Raw genomic sequence first — 27,958 nt, 5'->3', positions numbered from 1 at the left:
AAATCATAATAATTCGAAAAGGCTGAAAACTCAAAAGCCTTGAATCATGTAACGATCTACTCATCACATGAAATGTCAATCTGTTATGTCAGCAATTGTTTGTTTATTCAGTGCTTTCAAGTAATGGCTTTACATTAGCCGCTGCAATCAGTGACTGTAACATCGTCATCTCAGTCAAAGCGTGCCGCCATTTTCTTTCAGCATTAGTACTTCCTAGTTACTAACACATTCCCTTGTTTGAAGAAGCTCCAAGAATCTCTTACTGAACTTCATCAAGTTATGTGGCAGCATTTAGTTTGTTCGAATGGAACCCTGGTGTGTTCTGCACTTTAGTGCAGTTCTTTAGGCAGGTGAGAACACAGCAATCACACCGAGGACCGAACCAACTGGGCCATGAGCGTCTGAGCTACGTGGTCTCAGTCTGCTTCCAAGTGATTTCTAGAGCAGTGAGAAAGCGATTCGTCTCCGAATCAACTCGGCTGCAGCAAGTGAATCAGATATGCCATGTGTTTTGGGTTGCAGCGTGTTTATGTAGATTTGAGCTGCTAAACTGAGTACAAGGCCAGAGCTACAGAAATGCCATCTGTTCTGGAGATGTGGACCGATGAACAAGAAGAGAAAAACATTGAATGTGATATACAAAATGTTTTAGTTATTTATATAACTATCTAGCACTTATTGTTTAACTTAATTAAAGAATAAGGTAAACAACACTGTTTACCTTCATCTATTGCCACATTTCTGTCCAATGAATGGGAGAGTTTTGCATGGACATTTTTGACATTTTTTGGTTTGTTTAATTATGTGCAGTGTGAAAGCAAACCAAACCAAATAGCAAATGAACCAAAAGAATTGATTTTCATCTGATTCAGTCTCAGCAAACGGACTAATAGGTATGAAAGCACCCTTCATTCCATCCGGTTCTCAGAAGCACTTAAATCAGGTTTTAGTGCTCTTCTGTAAAAGCATTCATGAGGTTGGGTGACATTGTATGAGCAGCGTTTTGAAAAGATGTGGCTGACTTCATGTTTCAGAGGAAGCACGCGTTAGCCTTCATGCCTGTGGGTGAAAATCGTCCAAGACTAAATTAAAATGAAAATTGAGTCAAAATGCGTAACTAACTACCGTTCGGTGCTTTGAGAGTGTGTCCATCTTTATCTGCAGTATTTCAGCCATATCTTTAGCTTCAAGTGATCAGACTTGTGAAGATTCTTATCAGAGAAGCAGAAATGATCAGGAAGACCTGATATGTGGATAGGAGCTGACCGTGCCAACACAAGCAGAGCAGCAGAAAAGGGAGGAGGATTGGCAATCACCTCACATCAGCTTCAGTTTGACGTGACAATCAGAGTGTTCTAACGAGATGATTTTATGGTTCACCTCACCCCCCTTCCCCTTCCCCTCTCTCTCACACACACACTTAGGTTGTGTTGACGCTTGGGGCATCGAGGTGCCATCTTGGGTGCAGCTTTGCGCTCATTACGTCTCACTGGATCTCACGGCACACGTGTGTATGCATACGGACACAATGCATTTGACGGGAGATGTGTTGCAGCAAAGCGTCGAGTTGAGAGTGTGGAGAGAAGGAGGATGAAGAGCAACTCGGTCAGCATCAGGAGAAAAGATGGATGGATGCGGTTAAGTCGTGATGGTGTGTGTGGCGCCGTGGAGCGTCACTGTTGGCCCGAGTGATCTGTCTCTCTGTCAAGCTTTATGGCCTTACCCTAAACATTACGCACTATAAACCCGGGTGAAACAAACCAAAAGAGAGACAAAGAAAGAGAGACAGAGAGGCAGAGTGAGAGAACAGAAGAATGTCAAACCTTTAAATTTCTTTAAATAATTCTTTACATTTCACAATTTTCCTCGCTTGTTTCACAATAAACACTGAAAAGCAGCTGTGACAAACGCCGGAGTGGCCTTTTAAATAAACTTTGCTCCTTGGTGAGCCAAAATGGCAGCTGTCTATTATTACACATTGAAGATAAACTGTGTGACGTTTCCCTTTCTTTTTCTGTGTATATGTGTGTGTATATGTGTGTGTGTGTGTGTGTGTATAGAAGCCTTGCCCTGCCCTGGCCAGAACAGTAGTCTGGAATACTGAGGGCTTCTTCTTTCAGCAGCCTCAAAAGCCACCAATCATATCGCTCTACCCTCGGGCTGCCAGAGGCTGGCCAATCAGAGGAGCCCATCACGGTCACCTGACTCAGCATGGCCCTGTCTGTCAAGGCAGTCATATAAAGCTCAGCAGGCTCAGACAAGGCTGTGAATGTGTGTGTGTGTGTGTGTGTGTGCGCGTGCACAAGTGTGCGTGAGACCGGCCGGGACTCTGTGTACCTTCAGTTTGCTTTGTGACAGAGAGAGAGAGAGAGAGAGAGAGAGAGCGCTTCTCTGAGCTGCTATTCAAGCAAGAAAGAGTGTGAGAGACAGAGGAAAGAAAACAAAAAAGACGAGAGGAAAAGACTTTTAGCTGATGAGGGAAGTTAAGTCTGGTTTTCCCCCATGGACTCAACATTTTGGAAGCTACTTCCTCTCTGCATTTTTATTTTATTTTTTGCTTTTTGCGGGTCCCTGATTCCTGATATCCTTCCGCATAATGGGTGAGTAACATTACCACTTCGTCATGCCTATATATGTGTGTGTGTGTGTGTGTGTGTGTGTGTGTGTGTGTGTCTGAGCGTGAATGTGTTTGGTGCCTCCTTGCAGAGTTCATTCAGTGCGTTCTGGCGTCCTGAGCTTGTTTGCTTTCCTGTTATCCGAGTTCTCAATGAGAAGCTTTTCACACACACACACACACACACACACACACACATATGTGGCCCCCCCGTCACCACCCCGGAGTCTGGAGTGCGTCCAGACTGAAGAGTTCGAAACAAATCGGGATGATCCTCGTTAGTTCCACTATCCTCAGAGGGAAAGAGATAAAATATGACAAAATGAACGAGGTGGAGTTGCACCACTTGCTGTGATTCGGGGTTTTTTCCTCACAGATAGCTGTCCTGAAATGCTCTGAAACTCCAAACTAGCTGTCGATTGTTTGAGGCGACTACACGGGATCATTTGTGTGTGTGTGTATGTGCGTGTGCGTGTGTGTGTGTGTGTGTGTGTGTGTGGTGTGTACCACGACAGACAGGATAGGGGGGTAAGAGGGGGTTAGCAAGGCAGACAGGGGGACAAAAGCGGCGGCCCCTCATCCAGACAGTCTGGGTCAGCCTTCATCACGGCTTAGGGTTGCTCGGGTCATCCAGCTGTGGAGAGAGAGACTGAAAGTGGGCCCCCGCAGGGTTAGAGGTGGCGAGCCTTCTGATCCCGAGTCATTCCTAAAACCCAAAGAATGACGGGGTGTCAGATGAGCCTCTCTGACACGCTCTCTTCTCTCTCTATCCACCGCACTGCTTTTAGGTGAGGTGAATTTTTATTCTTTTAGAATCAGGGTTCACAGCGTGGAAGAGTCTATAGCACATACATACAAACTAATATATATATATATATATATATATATATACATACATTCACACACATACATACACACACACACACACACACACACACACACACCGGCTCAGGAGGGGGAAGGGAGACGCACAGACGAGAGGAGGTCTGCAATTATAACAAGCTGTCGGAGGGGGATTTTCTTTCCATTGCCATTCTCTAGTGTGTGTGTGTGTGTGTGTGTGTGTGTATCTGTCTATGTGTGTATGTATAAGCTAGGAGCAGAAAAAAAAAAAAAAAAACATGTTCAGAGTGCTAAAACAGTTTCACATTAACATAAAGAGATCATTTAAACAGACAAAGAAATACTGGACATGCAGTGTGTGTGTGTGTGTGTGTGTGTGTGTGTGTGTGTGTGTGTGTGGATATATCATGATGAATTGTGGAAATATCGTGAATATTATTATAACACACAAAAAACTTTCAGAATTCCTCATCACTTGGGAAGAATGTGATCAAAAGTTCACCTTTGAAAAAATAATATGAATAATGTTCTTAAAAGTGTACCAGCTCTTTTTTTTTTTTTTTGCATTAATATGTCATTTCTTCCCATAAACACTTTCAGAGTGATATTTACACACACTATCGCTTTTAGACGCAGTAAGGAGTATTGCCTCGTCACACACTCTCAAATGCCTCGTCTTCGCTTGATGGTTAAAAATGTTGGGCATGGAGCTGCACTAGGCCGTGTAGTTTTGCTGAAGTATCGTGATACGTCTGTATCGGACATCGTGTGTGATCTCGATGTATCGTTTCGCCCTCACATTCTCTCGTCCTTATCTCTGATTGATCGGGAGCGTCATGAGGATTATCTCCGGAGAACGTGTCTGACTGCGTGCTTCTTTACGGGGCACGCTCAGATATGTGGGACGTGTACAGTCTTGTTGGGTCACGCAAAAAAGTCGCGCATGTGTGCAGTCCATCTTTTTAACAGAACATATTGTGTGTGTTCATCAGCTGTTTATGTTTATCTGTCTGTTTTTTTGCCTCACTGTTCTGTTCTTTCCTCTTTCTCTCTCTGTCTGTGAATAAAGCTCAGGCGCTGATTCGTGCCGCTCGCTCGCCGGTCCCACAATGAGCATCCGATCTCCAGTGGGCCAACACAAAGCCATCCCTCTCTCTCTCTTTCTCTCTCTCCTTCTCTCTCTTTCTCTCTCTTTCTCTCTCTCCTTCTTTGCATTTGTCTCTCGCACACACACTAATACAGCACAGACACGTACACACATACGTTGTGCCTCCCGGCCCTGTCCCATCCCCCTCGACTGTGTGATAATCTCGCACACTGGGAGAGTGTGTGTGTGTGTGTGTATGTATGTGTGTGTGTGTGTGTGTGTGTGTGTGTGTGTGTGTGTTTGGGGTGAGGGGAGGGGAGTGTGTGAGACAGGATATGGGAGTCTTTGATGAGGCTGTGAGGCGGAATAGAGTGCACTATAACAGCGCCCTAATCAGAGCAACTGTCCACACACACACACACACACACACACACACACACACACACACACACACACAGACAGACAGCTGTAAAACCTGTCTGAGAAGCACCACCTTGGGTCGAGACACACCCACACACAGACCAAGTCATCATCCTAACACATTTCCTTTAAAAGATGCTCTCTCATTCTGTCTCTTACTCTGTCTCTCCCTCTTTCATTGTCTGTTTCTCTCTTTCTGTCTCCCTCTCTCATTCCGTCTGTCTCTCTCTTCTTTCTCTTTTCATTTCTCTTTTCTCTCTCTCCTGCATGTTTCCCTCCCTTTTCTTTCTTTCTCTTTCTCTCTCTCTCTCTCCTCTTTTCTGTCTCTCTGTCATTCTTTCCATCTCTCGCTCCTCCTTTTCTCTCTCTCACGCTGCTCTTTCTCTTTATATATGCCTCTGTTTACATTTTCTCTCTGTGAGTACCTCTCTCTCTCCTCTTTCTTTCTTTCTCCCTCTCTACTCTTTCTCGTTATGTCTGTCTCTCTATTCTTTCTTTCTCTCTCTCTCTCATTCTTCCCAGCTTTTTTTCAGTCCCACAGCTACTCCATTCAACTCCTGCAGCATGATTTGAATCTAGCGTGCACTTTGCAAAGAGAATGGGACACACATTTACCCACAGCAAAGCCCTACTCCACACACACACACACACACACACACACACACACACACACACACACACACACACAGATTAGATCTTAATGTGCTTTTGAGTGCTAATTTCCTCACAAACTGTGATGTGTAGCAACAAAGAAGAAGATACAATGTTAGCAGTGACACACTCTATAACAGTAAAACAAACACACTCTGAATCATCGGCCATGTTGGATTTGAAAATAGCTGGTCGCGCAGAGTGCAATGTGGAAAATATAGATCACAGTATGTTTTGCTAAGAGTTTGCTGGACCAGACCAGTGCAAAACATACACACTTAAATTTGCAGAAGTTTGCATGCTTAAAAAAATTGTATGTACTCTTAATTTGTAGGCTATCAAAGCAAATAAAAAAAGATCGATTTTTGCTTTTAAGGCTAAATTTCCACTAGGAAACCTGTGACAATGCCCAGGAGAGTATCTGTATGCTGTGAGCAACATTAAATACAGTAAAATCCATGTTTTCACACCACAGTTTGGGATTAAAGAAGTTGATTGAGATGTAATAATATCGAAAAATCATAATTAAAGACTGAACATCATTATGATTGAATGATACACATCACTACGTTTAGTTTGGTCTTGTATGTTTTAAAGAAAAAAAAAAAAAGCACAGAAGAGCATCAAGATATGAAACTCAGTGCTGACAAAGTTTGACCAGGAACTGTTAAGGAATCAAAAAAAAAAAAAAAATGAATACAATTTATATGCTGCTTCAGATAAAATTGTGGTTAAAAAAAAAACAAAAAAAAACTGCACTCTAAAAATGTCCACGATTCTGTCAGTAAAGTGCATAACAGTGCCGAGCGTCTGGACGTCCCCATACCTTCCACAAAGATCTAAAAAGATAAGCCACGTCTCTCGTCTTTCAGGTTATTAATCTGTACACGTTCCCTTAACACTTTGCATTGTTGTGCCTTCAGCTGTTTTTGTACCGTCACTCAGCGCGATGCAAATGTAAACGCACATGGAAATCACGATAGCATGTCTTCACATCACCCTGTTTTTGAATAACATTTCAAGCCAGGCACTGAAACTTTTTTTGGAAGGCTCCTGTTTTTTTGTTTTTTTACGGTGGTGTGTGAAGTCGTAAATGAAACTCGCAAGAGGAAGAGAGAGCTGAAAAACAAAACAAAAAAAATATAACAGTCATCCTGTTTTAGTTTCATTTTATGTCAGGATGAGTAATTGTGTTCCTCCGTGCTGACTTTTCACCTGCGTGTGTGTGTGTGTGTGTGCGTACACACACAGGGCCGCGACTCCAGAGGCCAGAGGAACGGGAACACGGCAGTTGATTCCCATAAGCTCCTAGCGGTCATGTGCTGTGAAAAGAGCAGTGTGTAGCTGCGAAAATATCAACAAATCCGTGTTAAAATATTTGGTCTGTAAATAAAAAGTATTTCGCTGAAGTGTTTTTAGCCTCGTCCTTCGAGCCTTCATTGCTCTCCTCAGTGGTTTCTCTCAAATAGCGCCATCTCATTACGTTTTATGGGATTGTATGTTATTTTGCGATACCAATTTTGGGTTTTCTGAATTAAAAAAACACCGACTGGTGATTAGCATTGATAAGCTTAGCTGAAGTTAGAGAACTTAAATCAATGATGGAAAATTTTTTTTCAGTTTTTATTTAGCATTTAAAAGAACTAATAATAAACAAAAAGCAAATCTGAAAGAACACTGATAATCTATATTGTATCTGTTGATTTCAAACAGTGAATGAAACCTTTTTGTTGTGATCTGAGAAAAGAAATGGCGATAATTTGCTCAGATAACCCTAAGCGTGATCTCCGGTGCCAGGATGCCAGTCTCCAGACACTGCACACTCTTCCTGTGTGTGTGTGTGTGTGTGTGTGTGTGTGTACTGCAAGCCGCAGCCGATGAAATGAATGGGTTTGGCTCCCCAGCGGCAGTCTGCAGTCGTATTTATATCTGTGTGGTGGAGCCGCTGTTCCAGACTCCAGCTGTCATCCAGAATGGAGTCGTGGCTTTTGTGAAAAAGCTGAAAACAAACTTGAGATGAGCCTGAGCTTTAACGCTGATCTGTCTCTACTGTCTCTAATGAGTAACGTGGAGGGTTTGATTTCTGCATTGATGCTTTCCGTAAGAGTGGCGCTCTGAAGAGTGCTCCATGAAACACTGAGCAGCAGAAGTGACTGCAGTTTTAACACGCCGTCTCCTTTACAGAGATCAGTTTAGCTCAATGTGTAAGTCTTTACACTAACTACACATGACATTGAGATCTGCTGAGAGACAGGCAGGGCGAGAGACAGGCAGGGCGAGACGCAGGCAGGGCGAGACGCAGGCAGGGCAGCAGAAAAGACAGAGGCAGAGCAAGTGTCAGAGGGAGAAAAGAAAGAAAGATAGAAATGGAAAAGGTGAAAAGAGGAAGGTAAAATTTAATGGTAGCGAGTCAGAGAGAGAAAGAGAAAGAGAAAGAGAGCAAGACTGAGTGAGTAAAAGGGGGGAGACAAAGAGGAGACCTAGAGAAAGAAAGAAAGAAAGAAAGAAGGAAGGGAGATGGAAGGGGTAACAGCCACACTGTTAGCTGAGAGAGAAGGAGAAGAGCCTAAAAAAAGAGAGAAATGGGGATAAAATTTAGAGGTAGAGAGAGAGAAAGAAGGAAAAGGAGAGAAAGAGAGGGAGCAACAAAGACAGAGAGAAGAAGTGGAAGAGAGGGTGAGAGAGAGAGAGCGAGAGAGACAGAGAGAGAGAGAGAGAGAGAGAGAGAGAGAGAGAGAGAGAGAGAGCTGGCAGGAATGAAGTGCAGCCTCAGCAGTAGATAAGCAGTGTGACGACTTCAGTTCCTCTATCAGTGTGGGATTAACACATGACTAAATCAGCGCATTTCCATTTCACAACCGAACACAGGCAGGAAAGGATGATGCGTGCGTGTGTGCGTGTGTGCGTGCGTGTGTGTGTGTGTGTGTGTGTGCGTGTGTGCGTGTGTGCGTGTGTGTCAGAGAGAGCGAGAATAAGAAAAAGAAGGAGAAACGACAGTGATGAAGTCTGCTGAAGGTGGGGGCTGTGATAATTCCCTTAATGCACACAGAGGAAAGGGAAGAGGATTTGGCTCACGAGTGGAGGAAAAAACTGAAAGAAAAAGAGAGAGAGAGAGAGACAGAGAGAGAGAGAGAGAGAGAGAGAGAGATATGGTGAGGGAGAGATGACGAGGGAGAGGTTCAAAGCGTCGCTCATGCTAGCTTTGTGATTACGGGCCGGTCTAATCCACCGAGCTCCTGCAGCTCACTGACAAAATGAAGGGCGAAACCTCATCATTCTCACATCCTGAGCGACGTGCATCGCTTAACATTCCATTTCTTCTCAAACATGATCACATGATCACCACAATAGATTATTAGCTGTATTACTAGCTAACCTTGCTATCACACAACTATTTTACTCTTAAATGGGCCTACAAAAAGTTTGAGAAGCGCTGCTGTGCGATTTTCGCCTGCGAAACACTTGGCTTTGAATATAATGTTTAGCATGATGGGGAGATGAATACAGGGTCAGTTCGGCAGAGTGTACAAGTAGAGCTGAACAGGGATTGAAACAGCGCAGAGTGGAAGAGAGAAATGGAAGGAGAAGCAGCCCTTGAGGTTTCTAGCTGACTTGTCTGAGTGTGTGTGAGTGTGTGTGCCACTGACGTCATCGGACAACGTGCTTCTGCCCCGGTGATCATAACTGACATGAACGGTAATTTGAAAAGAAAGGAAGTGACGGCTGGAGGCTATCCACGCGAACACACACACACACACACACACACACACACACACACACAGAGTTCACATAACCCACCTCACAGACACAGACACAAAGAAAAGGAGATACACAAATTCCCAGTACACATAATTACCCCAAAGCCGGACTGCATTCTTTTTCACAGTCAGACCCACACACACACACACACACACACACACACAACTTTTTTGTGAGGAGAGACAGAGATTAGCCGCTGCCTGAAGCAAACGCCATGACAGCGTGGCGTCTGCCGAAGAGATTAAACCCGGATTAAACAACTGTGTGTGTGTGCGCGCCCTCAGGCAAACACACATTTTTAGTAGCGTATCGCCTCATCGAGGTTACTTCACGCATTATTTAAGCAGCGAGAACACGGGCCGCATTGTGAGCTATAATGCTGCCTGTTACGGATTGCGTGCCTTGTATCTGAAAAAAAATTGTGTGTGTGTGTGTGTTGCAGGACGAGCCCGGTTGGAGATGAAGGTTACCCGACCCGGAACGACAGAATCGGGTATCGTGGAGTCGCCATGGTTCCCGTCGCAAAGCGGCCCTGCACCATCTCCCACCTCCACTCCTTGTGTTCCTCTTGTGTATTATCTTTTTTTCACTTCTAATCCACAGCCCCGCCTCTCTCCTCCATCCATATTCATCACCTTTATCCCTAATGAAGACCGGAGTGCGGCACGGAGGGAGGGAGAAGCAGACGCAGGCCTTTGAACTCAAAGGCAGCGAGAGAGAAAGAGAGACAGATAGATAGAGAGAGAGAGAGAGAGAGAGAGAGAGAGAGAGAGGGAGGGACAGAACGCTGAGAGCTTGTGATGATAGATGGAAGAGGACAAGGGAAAGAAAGGCATGAGACAGCCAGACAGAGACAATCGCACGTCTCGTCTCTTGTGCGGAGAGAAAAGGAGATGGCGTTGATGGATAGAAACGAGGACAGAAGAAGAAAGGCATGAGACATACCATCTTGACACAGCAGGGTTTCAACTAACATCAAAATTGAGCCTACAAATTACACCTACAATTATTCATCTGAGGGTCAAGAACCTTGTCAAAGGACCGAACAATGTGTCTAAGGTTTGAACACACAACCTTCAGGATTCTAGCACAGAACCTTAAACACTGAGCTACGGAGCTCACCGAGTAAATGCTTTTCACGTCAAGAAAAAAAATGGACAAAACATAACTGCCAAAGGATCATTAGGAATGTACATTATTTTGGTAGCTGGTCTTGGTATTGGTACCTGTGGGAACTAATGGTACTTAGGGTTGGGGTTAGCAGCACTGTTCACTGAGTATCAGTTACATTTACACGGGTTCTCCAATTCCAGCCGTGAAGGATCATCAGATCAACATGTGTCCAGGTCTGGTATTCAGACCACCTGCTATATACTGGTTCCTTCCAGAAAGGGAAGCCCACTTTTGTAGCATTTGACACAGAACCTAATGGGAGACAAACTTTAAAGCCCCTTCCTAAGTGCAATCATTGTGCCACATTTTTAAAAATAATTTTATGACCCTAGTCTCTGTAGTTTGAAACTGGAGAAAAGTGCTCTGTGGAAACATCGAAATGACGTCCTCTAGCACCAACATGATGATGCAGTCCCTCTTACTGTCATTACTGTGACTTTCCCAGACTGAAGCAGAACCAGAGATCCCACTGGCTTCCATTTGAGCTGGTTCTCAGTTTAGAATGTAAAAAAAAGACACAGAAATAAATACAGGAATTAAAGTGCCAAGAAATTCACATTAGCCTCAGAAGCAGAAGTGAAGTGCGTTTTGAGAGCACAATCTCTGCAAATAGGAGGAAGTTTTAGTTCCAGATAATTCAGTGTCATGACAGAGCAAAATGGATTTCGCGGTTGTGCGAAACTGAAATTTCAGTCGCATGTTTGGTCTCATGTCCAGACTAGGGGCTATTAGTGGTGAAGTGCACTTCTTTTTTTGTAAATGGGTGGGGCGACGCGTACTTCATACAGGAATGCTGGCGTCATTTTTGAATATCTGATAAATGGGGAAGCCTGGTATTTTAACCTGTTCTGCAGAGCGCCTTGGGGGCGTGAAGACTTAACAGACGCATTCGTCCGGACCTGCGTTGTTTATGCGAGCAGGTGTGTGAAGAAGTGATAACAGAAGGCAGGCACTCTGTGGTTCAGCAAGGAAGGGGGGGGTGGTGGTGGTGGTGTCGTGGCTGACGCATTCCATGACAACATGCACACACATACGTTAATATGCAGGCATGCATGTGCTCGCGCACACACTCACAGGCAGGCGCGCACACACACACACACACACACACACAAACCACCAACCGTTAAACTGCTCGAGGCAGCTGACGCCAGGTGCAGTAGCACTCTAATCTTAGTTCCTGTAGGACTTATTGATGGAAATCAGCATGCATTCTTGGTTGTTCTTGGTTTTTCACTTGATATCTTTCCAAAATTAATTCCAATAAAAAAGAATGCGAGTACTAAGAATGGTTGAAATATCTCGTGCTTGATTCTACCTAAAACTCAAGGACCTGTCGGAAACTTAAGGAAAGTCCGCTAGCTAGCAATATCCTCTTGTTGTTCAACATTTCCAACTCCTATCTGTTCTCATTTCTGTTCTTGCCTCCTTGTTAGGTCACTTTTCCTTCTTCTCAGAAAGTCCATTCTTCACATTCTTGGTATTGTGAAACACCTTTTGACTTATTTCACACAACTTTGATCTGCCATCTGTTCTTTCTCAGGCCTTCGGATGCGCCGCACAAGTACTCGGCTCTCTCCATTGTGCGACTGATCGGGCAAGGCATCCTCGACGTCCTCGACTTGCACCGTGCCCTTGATTTCCAGACAAAGCCGCAGAAAAGAGGAGGAGCCGTGGGCGAGAGCGAACAACACGCGAACAAAAGAATAAGAGCAGGTTGTGTGTGTTCCCTGGTGCTGGTTGCATTTAGACAGAGTTGGCAAATCAGAGTGCACATTAATAATGCATGCCTGACTCAAAGGGCTTTCACACAGGAAGCACAGGCTGGGGTTCAGATCACGGTAAATAGAACAGGAGAGTGAGGCGGAGGCGTTTAAAATAGACAGGAACCAAAAATCCTGACTGGCAAGCTGGTTGCATTAAGGCATTTATAAGTTGTTATAACATCAGAATGTTAAACAGATAAGCATCAGCTCTCAAATTACTGTGCCGGTCTCAAGAACCAGCCAAGCCATAAAGCAGTAAACCCGGATCGTTTCTGGTGTCCTCGGTTAACATTCAACGCTGTCGGTGAGTTTTGAGCTTCTGACAAACCATCGACCGTTGACTGTACCCTGAGGGCAGCTGAACGCGACACAGGGAGGAAGAACCCGAAGCAGAACACATCAAGAAGCTCATGTGGACATCCAAGTTGGGTGCCCCTATAATGGCTGCGATAAACATTCATTGCTGTCGGTGGGTTTCCAGCAGACACAACTCACTGATCAATGAATGCAAACTGCGGTGCAAACTCCTCCGAGACTCAAACAGAAGAGGTCACTTCAGCGGGCAAACGTGTGCTCCTGATGTAATGAATGAACAAGCACATGAATGACGTAAGTATTCTGATATTATCTAACCACAAGCAGATTCCAGAAATTGCTAACATTCTGTAGTCTTTTTGTCACCTAATTAAGGACTGATCACAGCTTTTGAGCAACTTACAATTCACCAACCTCTTAAATCAGTGGTTTGCAAATGTTTTGTAGCCAGGGACCCCTATAACTATAAATAAATTATAAATGGCACAAACATCCAGCACGGATTTATGTACATTCCTGAGGGCCACAGAGCTTTTTATTCCTGAACACATTAGGTCTGAGTTGGCTTTGGTGCTTGGACCCCTAAATACAGTAACTTTTACAAGGTGGGTTGTGAGTTTCACCACTGTAACAAAATGTAACAAAAAAAAAAATTCATGGACCCCCTTGCTACACTTCATGGACCTTGTTGGTCTTAAATTGGTCTTAAAAACTGTGATTTGACCTTTCATTTATTAATTCCAATACAAAGAATACAAACACCGAAAATGGTTCAAATATCTGGTGCTCTTGATTCTACCCAAATATCAAGGATTTGTTTGGTGACTGTCCAAAAAGAACAAGTTGAAGGAACTATGTGTTCCATAATTTGAGTACTAAATAAAAAGCCTACTCTTTAACACTGTGGTGTGCTAAAGTAAGCAGGCGTGGCCATATCACTAGCCCACGACCAGGCGATTAGTATTTTATTTTCGTTACCTGACAGACAGGTAGGTTCACCAACCAGGTAAAACCTTTTACGTTTTATTGACTTTCACAAAACAAAAGTTTTCATTTTTTAACAGTGTAGCGATGCACATTGATGCTGTAACTAGCGTCAACCACTTGGCTTTGTGATCTGTTTATGGTAGAACAGTTTTAGTAGCCAGATTAATTAGCATGTATGGAAGACTGACATTTTTTTCAGAATCAGAAACACGCAGCTAAGTGGACACACTGACAAGGTAAGGACGCTAGCCAGATTCAAACAATATCTTCAAGTGAGATGAGTAGACAGAGCACCACATCTCATAGCTGAAACCCCGCCCAACAACTTTGAAATAATGTTTTTTTACCTAGCTAGCTAACCCTAACCCTAGCCGAGTTTCCTGGCAACCAAAAGATGGGACTGGTCTGCACACTGGAGCTTTTACTTGCTTAGTAGACTAGAAGACCAAGGTTTGTTATTGGATCAAATCTTGACCTCCTCAGAAGTGGTGGTAAAAAGGATAGTGTGCAAGTGGATGGACAATAGACGGAGTGTCTGACCTAACTGTCCTGCTGTCAGTATTTCTCCCCACGCGTAACTGTGACTGTATATATATCCATCTGTCTGTTCATGTGACACCATCACAGCACAGAAGCAACCATTAATATAACCCATTTTCCCCATGCTCTCTCCCTTCAATCATGCAGAAATAGTCTGAGCTTTAAATAACTCAGAGCTCTGCATAAAAAAAAAACGCTTACCTGCACAGGAAAAGAATTATTAAATATGACAATTACTGCTGACAGCTAAGCAGTTCTTTCCTTATTCACTCTCTTTTTGTCAGGTTCGATTGAAGTTGACCTTCTCCACGTGCCAAGGGAGCGAACGAGAGCCCGAGACAATCAGCTTGCCGAGTTCTTGAAACGCTCGTTTCCCCTTTTTTTCAGCAGGAAGGGAGATAGAATCATCTGGAAGCAATCCTGCTGTAATTGCTTAACATGCTGGGAAATTTCGAACACATTGGCATTTTCCACTTGAGGACTGAATGCAGCACGCTTTGTGCGCCCTCTCTCTCTCTCCTTCTCTCTGGTCTCTTTTACAGTGGAAAGTGTCTGAGGGTGGCTGCAGAGTTCATGACTTGTGCGGCTAACAAACTGAACTTTTTTACGCACAGGGAGTAGACGATGCGGTGACACCGGAGCCCTGACTCACTGCATTATAATAGGCTCAGAAACCACCACTGGTAAACAAGAGCCGTCTGTCTGCTGCGTTTGCGCCCTCTTTCTTTGACCTCCTGTTTTTTGTTTTTTTTTTTTTGCTGCAGCTAAAGGGAATAATGAATTTGTGTGTAGGGTGGAATTCAATTGTGAAAGCAGATCACTGATTAGGGGAATTATTTAAATCATCAGAGTTGGACGCTCCACATAATCTAAGCCTTATTTAAAAAAAAAAAAAAAAAAAACGGGTTGTTATGTAACTAAAGAAAAACTTTGTTGATCTACTTGTTGATATGGTGAGACAATTATTTATGGAAAGAGCCTCCAGTGTCAGAGGTAAAGCTGTATCTGAAGACAGGAAATTCTTCAGGACATAATAGTTTACGCTTTGCGAGAGTTCATGAGAGAGAAAAAGAAAGGCTGGTGAGGGCCTAACTGTTTGTAGCTACTTTACATAAATGAGAACAAGAAGTCATGTGTTTTATAAACATTAAATGTAACTATAAATGGACAAAAAGCATGATGAGTCATTTTTTAAGTACTAAAAAGTAATTGTTTATTGTTGGTAAATTACTGTGGTATGAGGTGTACTTTAGGATGTGGTGTTATAGGAAAATAATCAACTTCAGGGTTGTACTGGTAACTCTGCTTCATCACATCACCCCATCGTTCATTATTTTCCTAAAACAGCACACCCCCTCCAAGCTCAGTTCATGCTTGCTGAGCCGGCTGATTTCACAGGAAGTGACAAGAGGAACAGGACGACCCATTTCTGCGTGACCTGGAAGCACTCGGTTGGCCTCCCGGGCCCGCAGTCGAATGCAGCAAAGAGAGTGAAGAGGGAGGAGGAACAAATCCACTCTCTCGATCAGCATGAATTATATAAAAACTAAAAGAACTGAGAGGAAGAGGAGACAGCGAGAGACTCGGCTGCTGCAGTTTCCAGCATGTTTAACAGTTAATGTTCCGAGCAGACACCGTCGACACGAAGGAGGAAAAAAAGCATCTGCCTTTAACCACAATTATATTAAAAAAACATGCCACTGCAGTTTAATGGGCTTACACTGAATTATTTACTCGCTCGATGGATAGATAATTGCATTTATCCTTAACCCCCTCCCCAAGCTCGGGAACTGAACCATGGCGTTACCATTTGTCCTCTGCAAATCAGATCCAATTGCTTTCCATTTAATCCGTCATAACTCAAAAAACGAACCGATTACAAAACTACAGGGAAGGAAGAGAAGAAGGGAGGGGGGGATGTACGTTAAAAAGGCCGGCTTGCCAACTTGTGAGCGGGGGGGGGGGGGGGGGGGGGGGAATGAAAGTTAGCTCTTCGGCAGTTCGAGAGAAGAGAGTGAGGGTGTGTGAGAAAAAGAGAACGAGGGAAGGCATATGTTTGCCTCAGTTGTGTGAGGACAGCGCTGAAGCATGTGCGTGGGCTCGTGGCCAGCTCTCTACATCTGGGTGTCGAGTTCAGCGAGGGCAAATGAGGATCTGAGTGAAAGGCCTTTATCTTCTCCTGATCACTCGCTGATGCCTCCATGTGGTCATCTTTAAAAGTGCATGCTGAGATTAGGGGTACCACGATCGGACATTTTTAAACAGTCAAAAAATATCGTGGTATTAAGCAACCATTTAAAACCATGACGGGTTATAAGTCCAAGGTTTTAAAAAAATTCAAGAATAAAGTCACAATATTTTGGGAAAAAAGTCGTTATATCTGATAATGAGAAAAAATTCAACATTTCGAGAATAAATTCGTAACCTTTCAAGAAAAGTCATAATATCTGATATTATGAGGAAAAAATTCATAATAGTTCAACAATAAAGTCATAATGTTTAGAGAATAAACTGGTAATATTTCTGGAAAAATGTCATATCTGACGTTACAAGAAAAGTGGCAATATTTCAAAAATAGTCATAATATTTCAAGACAAAGTCATAACGTTGAAATTAAAGTGGTAATATCTGATATTTCAAGGAAAAATTCACAATATTTCAGAATAAAGTAGTAATATATTGAGAATAAAGTCACAGTATTTTGAGCTCTGATATTTACCATTTTATTGTAGTATTACTTTCTTCTCAAAATATTTTGAATTATGTTCTTGTAATATTGACTTCTTTCTCAAACTATTGACTTTATTCTTGAAATACTGCTTTTTCCTTCTCATAATATCAAATATTTAGATTTTTTTTTTTTTTTTTTTGTGATATGACATTTTTTCTCAAAATATTATAACTTTAAAAAGTAAAAATACTAAATTTTGATAAACCGTGGCCCTACAATGTTGTTGTATAAAACATAAATGAGCAAGTGTATGAGAAAATGAGAAAAAATGTAAACAAATCAATATAACTGACGCATTTAAATTAATTTATTACACCAGTAATCTGTATTAACCTTAAACAATAGTTTTGAATGATGGTATGATTAATGGTTTCATGTTTTGTTCATTTCTGGTGAGTGTAGTTCTGAAAACATTCTTTGCGTAAAACAAAGAAACAAAAAATGAGAAAACGTTCTTTATTTAAAAGAAAATAAGTCTTGATGTCATTTGATCTCTCTACCGTGATTAAACTGCTCCTTTTCCTTGCCTCAGTAAGGTTTTGGGAGCGTGCTGCTGTTCTGTGCTTAATCAGTATGGATGATGGAAAAGATTGGGAAAATGAATGCTATCAGTTTGAATTTCAGCATTGGAAGCTTTATGGAAGTGAAAACACTCCCACGCAGCTGATTTGATCTGTTATGTGGGAAGGATATGAGGATATTTCAGCGTGGTCGCATTGCAGATGAAATATTAGGTGAATGTTATCATCAAAGAAAGACCACGCAGGATGAAAAAGTCTGAGGTCACATTTTGGTTTTGGTCACTAATGATAAAACAGCGAGCGTATGAGCACCGCATACGACGTGCGCTAGCTGTGTAACCTAAAACATTCGGTTTCTTATAACATCAAAAGAAGCTTTAAGCTACACTAGTAAACTACTTATGACAAAAAAGTTTCAAAGGTTTTCTGAGATATTTGTAAGTTTTAGTTTAAGTTTAAGGAACTTACAGAAATAATTCTTTTTTAAAAAAAAAAATAAATCTGTCCTCTTTAATAGATGGACCTTTTTACAACTTTATCAAAGACTATTTCTTTACGGTAGTTCTGGCGTATGAATGATAAATGATGAAGAAAAGAACATGGGGATAAATGATAAATTAGTCTCATATTTGTACCACAGCACACGCTAAACTCTGCAGTCTCGGTAAACAAAGCCGGGCTTCCTACTGCTCCAGAGAGCGAGCTAACGCACGCTCATTAACTCGCAATTCATTCCAGCCTCTCAGCAATGCTAGCTAGTGGCCCGGAGCGGTGTAGCAAACTTATTGCACCTGACTGGTGTAATCAACTAAAATGAAAGGTCTGAAACGATGTCCGGAATATAGCAACATGTACTGCTGTAATCGTATTAACACTTTTACTTCTTACAACATGGCTAACAGCTGTTTAACTGTTTCCCCAAACGTGGGATGTTTTTCATACGGTTTTCCCAATTGTCTTGATTTTGTTATGTTTTTACTTAGCTATAGTGATATATAAAAACTTCGGGAGTGAGGAAAAGATTTGTGTTAGGAAGGTAAAATACAATGTCTGGCAATGAGGTAAGTCTACGAAAGTTAGAGGTTTGATAGTAAACGTGTCACTATTTTTAATTTTATAAACGTTTTTATATGCATGTAGTCATCGAATTTGACGAATTTATTGAATATTCATCATTGTAGCCCTACTCGAAACAGACGAGTGCGATTAATTAGATGCCCATCTCAATCAAGCCGTGGTGGCAGATGTAAATTTTAAATATGTTGCACTTCTAAGAGTAGTATTAACAGAGGTATTTTTTAAACTAAATTTTACCTGAGTAAATACATACTGACAAACGTACGTGTTAAATTCAGCTCTCATTTCGCAGTTGAATCACGGTCATATAACGCACTCTATAGAGATGGCATCAATATCCAGGATCAGAAAAAAAATTTATCAGATATAGGAGGGGAAAAAAAATAATTAATTCTTACTTATCCTCTAGCAAATGTAAAAGATTTAAATTGGATTTGGAAAAGTTTTTTTTATTTATTTTTTTTTTAACTACAAACTAAACTAGAACCTGTTCACATATAAAGAAACCTTTTTGATTGATTGTTATTATATTTGTACTTTATAATATTTGCAGTGTAACAATTTTGTGTGAAAGCTATGGTTTTGTGTCAGTCATGCTTTTAACATAGTATCTTTTTCCTGCATTTATTAAGTGCTCAAGTTTAAAACATGATTTTAAAAGTACTTGTTAAAGAAAAAAATTTTGGTTAGATACTGATTTCATAAGTAGAGAACAGGAAGCCACTTGAGATGCGACCTCACTGCATGTTGCCACGGCCTTAAAAAAGTCCTGCTCGATGAAGAAATGCAGAATACAACCATAAAATAAAAAGTATCATTTGCACAACTGTTATTCTTTTTTAAAAAAGTGTATTTTGCTCAAAAAATGCACAAAAAGCAGTTTATTGCTTCTCTGGTCATCATTGTGATACCAAACCCCATGGCATTTTCTGTCTGTATTGTGCAACTCTGAGAACGGACAGCAAAATGGAGGTTTTTTTTTTTTTTTTTTTGGTTTTCCATTACATGCTATATGATGCTATGCATTTACTTCATAAGCTCTACACCTTATATCTGCAAAGCCAGCAAAATGGATTAAAGAGAGAGTGCAAAAGTGTGCGAGAGCCTCGGTGTCAGGATGTACGGGTCAACACAACACAACACAACACAACACATCCCCAACGACCCAGCACAGTGGGTGTCATTCTCTTCTCCCCAAATCCAAACACAAACCATCTGACACTGGCCCAGCTTTAACAGGACAACCAGCATGCTGACTGGCCGCGTTTCCTATAATCCCATCGGTCACGCCGGCCGCAGGATGCCGCCGATTGGCTGGGGAGCTCACGTATCCGTGGAAACCGGCGGGATGGATCAGGAAGTTGACAGGTTGCTCAGATTAAGGACAGCGCCCCGCTTTGTCTGGGGTTTAAGACCCCGCACAACTCTATTAGCCCCAAACAAATCCTGAATTTATTTTACACACAAACACACACACACACAGACACACACAAAAACACATCTGACCTTAATAACGGCTGAATCCGAGGTTTGAAAGCTTGCAGGAATACCTCACGCTCAGCAGCACTTTCATATAGGACTTCTTTTACGAGGGCTTACGATATTATAATGCAGTATCATATCAAAAACTTCTACTCTGAAGTTCTACTCTAATCTTTGATTCAATCGTGCTTATGGGAAGTGTTGCTTGTGTTAGCTATATTAGCCTCCTGGCTCAAGTGCAAGGCTAAAAAAGCAAAAATCAAACACCAATCATGTCTTAGATGATCGACTACATTTTGGGGTAAGCGAGAAATTGTGGATTTTTTCTTTCTTCATGTATGTTTATACAGACTGGGATATTCTACTGCTTTTAAGAGAGTACCCCACTGCTAACGCTTCGAGTATGACATTATACACAAGAGACGACAGAGACGTGTGACTGTGAAAAGCGTTTTTAAACACTGTGCTATGCATGAAATATTTGTGACAGAGACATGAGGCCTGATTTTACCCAAACACAATGCAGTTCTATGTAGTCCTCTATAGAAATAATAGTCTGTGGGGTCTATTGAAATAATTGAAATAATAATCATCGCATACATTTAACAGGACAAAATTCTGAGCTGTAGCAATAAAACCGGCCATTCCTGACCCGGGATCATAAATACCAGAAACATAAACACTCGGCTTAATCTCGCAGGGTGCTAAGGAATCCTGGGAGCAAACGCAGCTTTTCCACAGTCACATTTACAACCCAATCATGTTCGAGCTCATAAATCAATTACCGCCTCGGGCAACAATGGAGGCCTTTCACTGCCCAGTGGTTTAACAGGTCCCCCATGCCCCTTTCCCCAGATGATCGGAGCTTCCCACAGGTTTACACGAGCTAGTCACGCCGGGGTCGCGAGCGGCTGAACTCGCGCTGACCCCCTTTACCCTTCCACTCTTACTGCAGCCACCTGGCACTTCGGCGCAGACACGACTCCAAACACTACTCAAACCCTCACACACGCTCACAAAAACATTAAAAGTTATTCAAATGACTACGCAGTAGGGCAAAGATTAAAACCAACCACCTGACGGAAGCAAGCTCTAAACGTCCCTGTGTGTGGAACATTTCCTAACATCTGGAATCGTGGCCTTACAACCGCAAACCTTTACAAGAGGAGATAAATCTGACACCAACCATCACATCGGTGTGAGGACAAAACTCGATACTGAGATTTCAAGATTTTTAGACATATTTATTAGTCTCTTGAGATATTTTTAAGCAATATCACACCATGGGCACATTTACACCATACATCACATTTAAAAGCACTCTAAAGGATGTTGCATAGATTTCATAAAGGTCTTTATTCTACCTGTCTTCAAGAATAATTCTATAAAAGTAATGAAATGTGTGTTAGAGATGAAGCATATAATAAGTGTGGCAAAAATACAAGTTCCTGACCTGACACTGTACATGCAGGCATATACACTGAAACACACCTGAGCCTCTAATTAACAACATCCTCGTCCTGTCGATGATTAATGCATATACAAAGGACTGGAAGCAACTAGAAATACGACTCACTTTAATGTCACGTTATAAAAAATCTGCAATGCCAGGAACTGATCAAGCACCGTACTCTCCTCAAGAATTCGCTCTAATTTCAAAAGTCAAAGCATAAAACGTATCTTTTCCCTTTATTCTTCCCAAAAAATAGTTTTTGTTTCCTTATTATTCCAATTATTAATATAAATGTGTGTACTGCAACCTTGAGTGTTAGAAAGGCACTGTATAAATGGAAAGCATTTTTATTGTAATAATAATAATAAGAATTATTATCATCATCATCATCATTATTATTATTATTCTCCTTTTTAACAGACACACACTCTGTAACCCAATACAAATTGTTTGTCATGCTAATAAAGCACCTTGAAATTGAAATTGAGTGAGACAGAGAGACAGAGAGAAGGAGAAAGAGAGGGAGAAAGAGAATGAGATGAACTTGAGCTGAACCTTGTCCTGAGCATTCCCACACATGCACATCCCACTGTGCAGCAGGTCAGGATCACATGGCCAGAGGTCAGAGGTTACACAGAGTGCGAGTTATTATATCGGGGAAGCAAAAAAAAAAAAAAAAAAAAAGGGGGTGATGAATTTGCAGGATTTTAAATGTACAACACAATATCACGGTTTTCCCTCTATCACTGTAACCACAAAACTGTTTTATTCGAATAAATGCACGAGCTCAATCATTCCTTTTTCTTTACCAGCCACCTAACACTCTGATATAATCACAAGCGGGTCAATAATAGAGTCTGATCTTTTTTTTTCACATTTTTAAGTGGACCACTTGATCCTTTAGGACAAAACCACACAGAGTATACAAATACAGTTTCCTCCGTTTTATGTGACACGTTTTTAAAAGAAAAAAAACCCTTTAGCATATTTCAGGAGACTTACCTTGAATTGTGCTTTGTTCCTCCTCTATACAAATGTTAATGCCATAAGCCAGGGTGTGTCAAACATACAGCGTGGGCCAGGATCGGCCCGATAAAGGTTTTAATGCAGACCACATGAATTTAGAATCCGTGTGTGAATTAAAATCATCTTTTTGACTGTAATTAAATCATTATGTGAAAAAAGAGCTCAGTTACTCCACTAGGGGGTAAAATAGAGTGATAAACTCAGGACCATAAAATGTGTTAAAAATGACATAGGGTACCAATTAAATCCATTTTAATTCCAGGACTTAACACTACAAAATGTGGAAAAGTTCAAGGGGGCGAATACTTATGTGCAGCATAATGAACTGTAGTGCGTTCAGCTGTTTTTATATACGTTTAATCCATTTGTGCATTGAAAGAGTTGCTTTCAGATCACACATGAACACATGAAAGAGGAGTTTTTTGTTTTACTGGTCACTAAACTGATGTAGTGACATAAATGAGTTTTGTTTCAGTGTTTCAGATAACACTATAAGACAAGTATCAATAAAAAGGTGCTTTGTTTGTGGGACTGTCCTGTTTCTTAAGAAACGTTGTGCACTACTCCTTTACTTTTACACTTTAATGTTTGGACACGTCTCCTTAAAGACGACTGTTCTGTTCGTTTTGAGTATTCACACTCTAGGATAACAGTGACATAACTACGAGACGCGTATATAGGAACTCGAATAGTTCTTAAAAGAAACTACTTGTTGAAGGAACAGGCATCAACAGTATATTTTATGTAAAACAATATACTATATTTGTCTTTGAAATAAATTTCAAGCATTTTAGCATGAGTCTTTAGATAACACTGGGTTCACAATAATGAAAAATGTACATTCTGTCACGTGTGTCCAAACGTCTGACTACAGAAACAGAAGTTTAGCATCTAGAAAGATTTTATAATACCAATATTCACAATATTAAGGTCTCTGGTGCAGTAGGAAATGTACAAATAATCAATGTTATGCTTTAATCATTGCTGAAGTACACATTCAGTGACTGCAAATCATATGTGAGAAATTATACAGTGCCCCCTAGTGACCCCTACAAACTCACTACAGCAACGGTTAATAAATGAAGGTGTGAAGTAAATGATTCATTTCTCTTGGTGTGATTTAACTGATGGTTGTGAAATACCGTGTTAGCGTCTGAGCTGCTGTGTATCTGTTGATTTGATTAATTTTGGCTGAAATGTGCTTAAAAATCCGACTCACCTGTCCCATCATGCTCATCTGCTTCCAGCAACTCACCATAGAAACCTGCACAGGGGGAAAAATGTATTTTAGCTTTTAGTGACACTATATAAGAAGAGATTTGCTGTTATGTTTGTTTATAATTCTCTGAGCTCTACATATTGACCACCTGACATTTTTTCCCCCAACTTCAACAATCACAAAAGAGCAATTCAAGAGCGAATCATCTTCCTTAAATGTATTCTTACATTCTTAATTTTTACTACAGTCCTTTCTTGCAACTGCTCAGATCTCTAGAGTGTGTGAAGTAGCGTTTCTTACGCCGCAAGGTTTTCTTCAGTAACGTATAATTCGATTCTCTTTCACACATGAACGCCACACACGACTTTCTTCACATCAGGTCTGGAGACATTTGTCAAAAACGTGTCACCTTTCAGAAAGTTTCTATTCATCTGGTGTCACATGCATAACACTGACACACTGTCTGATATCTGAAATTTGTTAATAAGCAAATTAATATTTTACTTTTGAATATTTGTCATTAGTTGTTTCTAAAAATGTTTCACTGATGCGCACTGAGTCAATATGAGTTTATACTGTGCAGAAGTCTTCGCCACACAATTTTTTCTTAAATCCAAATTAACTATTGGGTAGTTAAAGTGTTTTGCATTATTGCATCAGTAAAAAAAAGAGCACTTTTTAAATTTACAAACATAAATTTTTTCAGAAAAATGGACAGAACATAATGTGCAACAGTGCAACAAAGTCTCCAGAAGAACTGTGGCATGTTCTCTAAGATGTTTAGAAAAACTAATTTCCTTATGAAACTGCATGAAGTGAGACGACTGATACATTTTAAGGCAAAGGCTGTCACAGCAAAAATACTGTTTACTGCTCTTTACCGCAGATTTTTCTAAATCATCTTTGCTTTACAGCATTTCTTTTCATGTGGCTAAGACTTTTGCACAGTACTGTGTCATCATCATCATCTGTAACAATTAAATTTCCCAAAAGATATTTAAAGGGTGCTATTATTTTCTTTCATCTAATTATCTGATTAAAATTAAAAATGATGTTAATAAGCCATGTGCATAAAAAAAAGCTAGGTCCTTTACACATAATTATTATTAGATTGGTGCTTCTGTGTACATAAACATAATCTAAAGTCTTTAGACTGTTTCTTAAAAATGCAAAAATCCTCTTTTATACTCTTTAAGTGTCAAATCCATTTTATGAAAATAACCCAATTAGTCAAATATTATGCTCTTATAGCTCTTGGTAATAACAGATTGTGATTTCTAATACTGTAATCATTTCTGAAAATCATCAGACCCCACCTGGAGAATCACTGAACCTTGGTGTGACCTTTGGTTTTTAAAAAAAAAAAAAAAAAAAAAAAAAAAAAAAATGCACACAGGCACAAGGAGCAAACCTTTGCTCCACATTTAACAAATCCAATCAATTCCATCCCTCACCCTGAGGAAAAGCTGGCCTTCACTTTTTCATCAGGGCCAAAAGGTGGAGGACACATGACCTTCATCCAAGTGGTCAAGGGGTCATTAGAGGAGCACCTAGTGCTGAATCTATTACCATAGCAATGGAGCTCCGTACCTTTGTCTTCACCTCGCTGGCCATGCGACACGGACACACAATGATTGACAGAGCAGCTCTATGTCTGCAGGGCTCTGGGCAAATGGCCCACGATGAACCTTTCGGAGATCAAACAGCTGAATTTTACAGCCCTAATCTTCCCTATCTGTGCCAATTGTCACAAAGCGCTGATAACACACACGTGGTCAGACTCGCAGTCCATAAAAAAAACACACACATCACCCTCAATCTATCATCTATCATGCATAAGCTCTGTTTCAAACACTGATGCACTAAGGGCGACATCTCATCCTGAGAAATCTATATATAATCTCTAAGGGTTATAGTAAGGAAGCTATAGTTTATTGTTTTTTTTTTTTAATTATTTGATGTGATTCCACATATCGTCCTAGCTTATCAATAAACAGACATGAAGTGAGCTCAGACGTAAGACCTGGATGATGAGTAAAGAGCAAAGAGCCGTCCTACAATCTACAAGGCACTCAGGTGTGAACAAACAAAACAGATCCCGCTACGCATTAATCCGATCCACAGCGACACGCATCACATTTACAGCTGCTGTAAACAGGAGAGATGTGTTGGCAAAAATCCCTTTTAGAATAAATAAACAGAACTGAAGCCAGCGAAGCCGGATCTCTGACGTCCGTCATGTCATGCTGATCCGGGCTCGATGTCCGAGAGCGATCGACGTGTCTGTAGCGCTGCGTGTGGAATCGAACGATCTTTAAACGGTGCTTAATGTGATTAACCTCCACCCTCTGTGCTCTCAACCTCATGGCCGTGTCTCAGAGGTGACTCTGGATATCTAAATGACAGACGTAAGCACCGATCGAGTATAAAACATGCCTGTGAGGATTTAAATCATTATTCCTCTGATCTATAAATAAACAGAGCGAGTCTAGGGACATGCATACAGTATGTTATACTGAGATGAATGCAAAATGATGGCTCTGTGTCTGTATGTGCCACAAAGCGGGTCACGTTTATCCTAAAAATTCATAATAATCCATTTTTAGGAATTAAAAAAATGCTGTTCATGCAGTTGATGATCCGTAGAAAAGAATTAAATTAGACAAAATGACCCTGATACAGTCTATAAATGATTCAGGTACGTGACACAATCATGACGCAAATCCTCCTGCTCCTCTAAGCAGCTGTGTGTTTTTGTTTTTTTATTAGTTTAGTTTTTAGCCTGACATTGTTGCCCTGGTCTTTTACAGGCATACTGTGTGTGTTCCACTTTTACCTTCTGAATAATGAGATATGCATGACACACTCTTAAAAGGGATTAACGGTACAGAAACTCAGCAATCAGGAGCATTGTTGAATCAACGTATCTGATGAGATTTCCTGAATGAACAGCGTAATCAGCTCACAGACTCTCGACTCGAACTACACGATATGTAAATAATTCTCTTCTGATTATAAATCTCATTATACAGATTGGTGTTTGGGTCCAAATTCAGATTTAAGAGGACGATCCGGAAACCTGGGTGACGTTCGTCCTATCTCATTTTGATTGCTACGGTGTTTTCTGACAGGTTTGAATACAGTTTCATAAATCTGTGAGAATATGTCGAGGCAAATCTAGACTCAGATGATAAATTAAAGTAATATCAGTTTGCGAGAAACAGGAAACTAGTGTTACTGTTTTGAAATTTCAAACTCGTGTATATTCAACACTTATGGCTTTTTGTAAAGGTGTGAATATGGTACATTTCGTGCATTTTATTAGATTATTTAAATAAATAAAGGTGTCTAATATTGCTAACAACTTCCAAACAAATGCACACGTGTGTTGTTTGTTTGTTTGTTTTTAGGAGCTTGTTTTCTACATCCTGATTTATCCTGATGTCCAGGATGTGTGTTTTCATTATTAGTAACATTAAGACTTCTTATTAATCCAGGTCAAATCTCCCAGCATGCATTTCTTCTCTAGAGGGTGTATATAAGGGATGCTTTTTTTAAATCCAGTATTTTGGCTGCACATTCCTGAGAGCTTGTGAACGTGTGAAGTGGGGGTTGAAAAGCTTTGGCCAAGTTCAAAAGTTCACTGTTTACGACCTGCTTTGGGAGAGCTGAGGCAAATAAAATATCTGCAAAGAAAAAAACAACAACAACAACAACAACAACTTTCCTGTTAAAAGCATTATCTTTCCTTCCTGAAGGCACAAAAATAAAATCCTCTCACGCTTGTCAGTAAGAGGAAGAGTTCATAAAACGGTAACCAATGGCAACAAGGTAGCATAACTAACTAGCTAACTAACTAGCTAACTAACTAGCACAACCACTCCAACTGCTAACACAATTAACTGAATTACTTCAGTTTTACTCCACGGAGGAAAAAAACAGCATTTTTTTTTTAAAAGAGGGTAAAACTAACAAACATACGCTATAAAGTTTAATTCTAAAATGCGAAAAAAAATTAGCTGCATAAAAACATTACTTAATGTCTAACTTACTGTCAAAAAAAAAAAAAACATTACAAAACGTCATACCATTGGTCGTCGTGCTGTAATTTCTCTCCGAGAAGTCAACTCCGTTCACTTTGTCCACCATGTCTCTTCTTTTATTTTCGAAAAATCCTGGGAAATTTACATTTCATGCCACAAAACAGAAAAAAAACGACAAAAAAAAACAAAGCTAATACATCAAACTTCAGTCACAAGCCGCACGCGCACAGGTCGACAAGATGCCTTAGATATAA

The 27,958-nt window shown here is 40.8% G+C and overlaps 1 protein-coding gene across 1 annotated transcript in view; it reads right to left on the bottom strand.

Moving 5' to 3' along the window:
* nr6a1a (nuclear receptor subfamily 6, group A, member 1a) overlaps positions 1-27,958 on the bottom strand; it is an 81,714-nt gene extending 53,756 nt beyond the window's left edge. The window contains exons 1-2 of the mRNA XM_034306583.2: positions 27,750-27,958; positions 23,662-23,706 (exon numbers count right to left, since the gene is read on the bottom strand). Coding sequence (XP_034162474.1) covers positions 23,662-23,706; positions 27,750-27,810 — 106 coding nt within the window. The 5' untranslated portion in view covers positions 27,811-27,958. The remainder of the gene's footprint in view (positions 1-23,661; positions 23,707-27,749) is intronic.

The sequence above is a fragment of the Pangasianodon hypophthalmus genome, chromosome 8 (genome assembly GCF_027358585.1).
Source record: "Pangasianodon hypophthalmus isolate fPanHyp1 chromosome 8, fPanHyp1.pri, whole genome shotgun sequence".
Classification (NCBI taxonomy): Eukaryota; Metazoa; Chordata; class Actinopteri; order Siluriformes; family Pangasiidae; genus Pangasianodon; species Pangasianodon hypophthalmus.
This window is presented reverse-complemented; position numbering and strand designations above follow the sequence as displayed.